Raw genomic sequence first — 5,256 nt, forward strand, 5'->3', positions numbered from 1 at the left:
TGATGACAGGCTGAGAGCCATGGGACTCTTCAGCCTGGAAAAGCGTAGGTTCAGGGGTGATCTAGTGGCCACCTTTAAGTTTATTAGGGGTGCTCATCAGGATCTGGGGGAACATTTGTTCACCAGAGCACCCCAAGGGATGACAAGGTTGAATGGTTATAAACTCTCGCAAGACCATTTCAGGCTGGACATAGGGAAGAACTTCTTTATTTTCCAAGCCCCCTAAGGTTTGGAATAGACTGCTGCTGGAGGTGGTTCAAGCACCTACTTTGAATGCCTTCAAGAGACATTTGGATGTTTATCTTGCTGGGATCCTATGATCCCTGCTGACTTCCTGGCCCTGGGGCAGGGGATGGACTCAATGATCTTCCAAGGTCCCTTCCAGCCCTAGTGTCTATGAATCTATATAGTACATATCTATTGGGAGTGCACCCTGTGAGCCTGAGGAACCACCTGATCTCCCTGCTTATTTTCTTGTCCTACATTTCCCCCTGTAGGCTGTTGTGTTTTCTTGTTTTATCTTGGTGGAAAATATATGATCTTTTCTGCAGGAATTGTACCTACTTATAAGGGGTCCCAGTCTTGATGGAGGTGTTGGGGTGCTATCCTGTTGCTATGATTCCAACGAAGGGGAAAAAGAACCCTCAGGATGTCCAGACCTGTGATGTTGAGTTGGCTGGCCTCTTTGTTACCTTATGCATTAGGTTAGATTTTCACAGTCCTTTCTTCTGCTAACCTTGGCCTGTCTCCCTTGGTTTTTTTAAGGCCAGAGGAACTGGGAAGCAGTATCATAGATAGGCTTAAAATTCAAGAGCGCTTGCCTCCCAGTCATATGTTCTGACCATTGTTTGGGTAATGTGTTACCGTTTCATGGACTTCATCATAGATGCTTTGTGTCATGGATGCTTGTGCTAACAGTGGGCCAGATCTTTAGCTGGGTTAGCTTGTCAAACCTCTAATGACTTCTTGAGTGAGGCTATACAAGTTTACACAAGATGAGGGTTTGGTTCAGCATATGTCAGCAATTCAATGCTAATGTAGTTTCTGTAGCAGGAAATTTAAAAAATTGAATTTTTTGTTGGTTGGTGGAAGCCCAGCATAACATTGCATCTAAGAAACTACTTGCAGACCTGCAGTGAAAGTTATGTTTACCTATGTAGCCTATTTCCCTTTGCCTCATGTTTGTAATCTTGTAGATCTCCCAGCCAAAGAGTATATTTTCATTTTCTGTGCCTATGTGAAGGTTCCCAACTATCCAATGACTCATTTAGCAGCTCTCAAGTACAGAGGAATTTAAGTATTTATCTAGGCCATTAAAAATATCATAATTCCTTTATTTTATAAGCAGTAACTGCACATGAGGACAACATAATAAATTCTTAAAAGTATTCTGGTTCATAAAATTCACTGGCTTATTGCTCTGTTCAGGATGACTGTTAGCTATTACAATCACTCCAGTGGAAATGTGAGGAACTGTCCATGATTACCAGTGCATTCACAACATGAGTGTCTTTTTCATATACCCCTGCATCAAATCCCATGATATGCTAAGTTTTCCCAAATTCTTGTACCATCCTTTAGTCTTTCTCCATTATTAGATGCCATCTTCAATGACTGATGCCATCTAAATTGCTGACTATTGCTATCAAGATAATGCTTCAGGGGACAGTCTGTTTTAAGGGGACAGTATACTTTAAACCTCTAAAGTGTGAGAACATAATTACTTGCTAGGTTTCCAGAATTCATTGAGAATTCACTGAGAATATGACTAATGTTAAAAGCCTTCTTTATTACATAACTCTCTGTGGAAAGTGAAGCTTCAGTAATGACTCACTGAGCAATGAGGCAGAAATCTTAGATACTGTAATGTGACGCAGAAAAGGTCATACACTCGCTTTCATAACAAGATCATTCATTCATTCATTAAAAATTAAGTGTATATGGGAGTACATGGTACATTTCAGGTAGCAAGCATTGGGTGGAAACTTTGATTTTCAGAATTTCTTCCATCCTGGTGATAACAACGCCAGTAAATTCAGATCTATTTGATGGTATTTCAGCTTATCAGTTATTATTAAAGTTAAGTAAATACCTGAGTTACACAAAGTAAAATTTCAGGGCTATGACAGTATCTCCATCAAGTGAAGACAAGATATTTCATGATTTACTTTTAAAGTAACCTTATTACATTTACAAGGCAGAGTTGAAATTCTGCAATACTTCTCAACTTTTAGTTAAAGTTTGGTGAATTTTTTACTTGGTGCAATTAATTTTTTGATATTTCTCTTGGTGCATTCTGTTTTTTGGCAGCAAAACCAATGGAGATTTCAGTCTGCTGCTGAAGTAAAGCTTCTAATTTGAGGATTATTGGGAATACATTTTTGTCTTTACAGAGGTGCTCCATTTTTGGAATGAATCTACAAATAGAGCTGATGACTAGCTGTTCAAATAGGAATCATGGTATTTTTCAGATTGGACTGATAGACCAAATGAGAGTAATTGCCATCTAAGAACTTGGAGACTTTGATTTTACTCCAAGCAAGGCAGACTTGAACCTAATCAGTTAGGTAGTTTCTAGACAGACCACTGTCACCAATGGCTGGGAGGTCTGAGAGCTTCTTATAATTATATCGAGCCATCTGGTCTCTTATTTCCTTATTGAATATAACTCAGATGATGTTTTTATGCACTTAAAGCAGATCAATGGATATTATAATCCCAGATTAGTAACATACATTGGATTTTGATATAGTTCTCTCTTTTTTTTTAAATGTAGGTATTTATGAGCCGCCATTTCTTGTACTACTGCAGTGAACCTACCCTGGATGTGAAGATTGCTTTTTGTCAGGTGTGTGTTCCTTACAGGTAAAACAAGGTACAGTATATAATCATATTTCCATTTTTGCCATCCATTTTATCAGAAGAATGAACAGTGAAAATGAACCCAGTGCAGGTTACTGAATTGTGAGAATTAAAACGTTAGAAAACCCAATAGGAAAACTAGGGCAATACATTTTGGTTTGATGTTACTCATTTTTTTGCTTGTGCTTTGAAATAGAGCTACTGAATATTTTTTTTAGAAAAATGTTTGCATTTTTTGCACAAAAGTGGGGTTAAAATGACAAAATTAGTTTTAATTCACTGAAGGTTAAATCAAAATAGAATTTTATTCAGAAATAAGTGTTCTCAGACTTGAAATGAAATATATGGAGTAAAACTGACTTTCTTGTTTCGGTTTCTGTGTGGACAAGTAACACATAACCTAAACACTTTTTGATGTCATTATATATTTGCTTAGAGCCAAATTTGTGTGAATGAGATGTTCAGTATAATATATATTAGTGAAATTCTACTGTTTTGAGGCTGCATGTTGCTAAATAAGTACTTTTAAAATTGCCCTTATAATTGGTTAGTCCATAGTACCTTAAACTCCATAGAACTGAAACTAAACCCAGCAAACTACCATAAATGGAGGGGGGAAAAAAGTGAGATTAGGTGATCCAGTTATTGGTTCCATTGGTTAAGTTAGAATGATTTGAATGCATTATTTAGATGAGAATGGTGTTACCTATTCACTTCTGTAAAGTGACTAGCTCACTAGTCTCACATGTCTTGCTGACATGCATTTCACTGCCTATACAACTCCACGTGGTGCAGCACAGTTCACTTCAGTTCACATGTGAAACAGACACAATCGAGTCTGCTCCAAAGCAGTGGATCTCTGTGTGTTACGGAACAGAAAAGTATGTGTATAAATGCCCTAGGAGTTCCTGACGGGGGGCCATTACCTGTTCATGCCTGTAGTGCTTCAAAGCATTGTGGCATTTGTAGCACTTAAAAGCATTACATTTGTTCATGGCTTTTCTCTATTGTTTGTCTGCACACACACATGCACCCCTCCTCCCCAATTTCTCCTTGACTGCTCTTGATAACAAGCAACATGTTACAGCTCATCCAGAGATGTATTGTCACTTTGTGAACAACATAGAAAGTTGGTACTGATACTAATATTTAGCCTTCAATCCTAACCTCAGGAAGACTTTCTATCTGCAACTCCCTTGTAGGTGAGTCAGAATTGTTCCAGCTAAAAAAAATAACTTTTTGACGTTGTAGCAGGGGGTGGTACTCCTGTAACTGGGAAGAGACTGTGAGACAAAGCTGAGTCGAGGCAATGTAAGCTGGTGCTGGGCTGCAGACCCATCTGTAACAGGGAGTCAGAGGCTTCTCTCACTTTAAGGAAAGCTGCAATGGGCTAAACTGGCTGTGGGAGGAGGGGGCTTCAGTTAGGAATCACGCTAGCTGCTGGAGAGCTAGCTGCCAGAAAGCAGTAAACCAGTGACAACAGGGTACAAGTTACCACTTAGGGAGAGACTGCCCTGGAGCTAGTTGCTCCACAGTAAGCAGCTAATGGGTAGATATTTAGGTAGCATAGGAATAGAAGCTGCAAGCAGCTGAGAAGGGCAGACAGGCCAAAACGGAAACCCTGGTGGGTGGCTAGAGAGCTACCTGACAGGAAGGGGTGGGGCTTTGGAGGCATATAAGGCCAGTGCCTGAGACCAAGTGGTCAGTCTTTCCCTGCAGACATCAGGCAGAGGAGCTCTTTAGCAAGACAACTTCACAGGAAGGATTGATTGGTACCTAAGCTGCCCCTGCAAGTTGCAAGTGAAGTACCAAAGAGGACTGTGGCAGGGCACTGTTTGTACCTGCTACTTTAAGATCAGAGCCAAACAGCCAGCAGGTGCTTGATTGTGGCAGCCATTTTAGATCCCTGGCTGCCTATATAAACATTTCAGTTCCCTGCTGGCAGGCCAGGTAGCAACATTGCCTGGCTGTGAGGCTTCTTGGAACACTCTGGAGGTAAGGGAGGAGTTGTAGGGCATGGCTAGGAGGCTCCTGGGCAGGACCTAAAACTGTGACCTGGTGGGGCTCTCAGTGGTGTGGGAGCCCCCAGGAAATGCTAGGCCACTTACCATCCTGGTGAAAGGTGGGTTGGGGTGCCTTAACCCCAGCTCCCACAACCGGGTGGGTCACCCACTAATAGGGCCAGAAGGCAGACCCCAGAGATAGAGTGGGGCTAGAGACTCAGACCTGACAGGGCAGAAAAGATGTGGGCAGGAAAGACTGCTGGGATCAAATGATCCCGGCAAGATGGGCATCAAGACATTGTTTAAAGATTGCTGGAGTGAATGACTATCACTTCTGGGGGGAACCTGTTCCAAACCCTTGGCACTCGACTTATAAAGAAGTTTTTCCTTA

At 41.1% G+C, this 5,256-nt stretch overlaps 1 protein-coding gene across 7 annotated transcripts in view; it reads left to right on the forward strand.

Annotated features, from left to right (window-relative positions):
- MAPK10 (mitogen-activated protein kinase 10) overlaps positions 1-5,256 on the forward strand; it is a 565,285-nt gene that overhangs the window by 295,363 nt on the left and 264,666 nt on the right. For 6 of the 7 annotated variants that reach the window (XM_019525840.1, XM_019525842.1, XM_019525845.1 and 3 more), the window contains exon 3: positions 2,777-2,848. In XM_019525840.1, the coding sequence (XP_019381385.1) occupies positions 2,777-2,848 (72 nt within the window). Of the gene's footprint in view, positions 1-2,776; positions 2,876-5,256 lie in introns of those variants that run through there. The other variant, XM_019525843.1, reaches the window with a different exon arrangement.

This window comes from Gavialis gangeticus, unplaced genomic scaffold, assembly GCF_001723915.1.
Source record: "Gavialis gangeticus isolate Ggan-Ray unplaced genomic scaffold, GavGan_comp1, whole genome shotgun sequence".
NCBI classification, from domain to species: domain Eukaryota; kingdom Metazoa; phylum Chordata; order Crocodylia; family Gavialidae; genus Gavialis; species Gavialis gangeticus.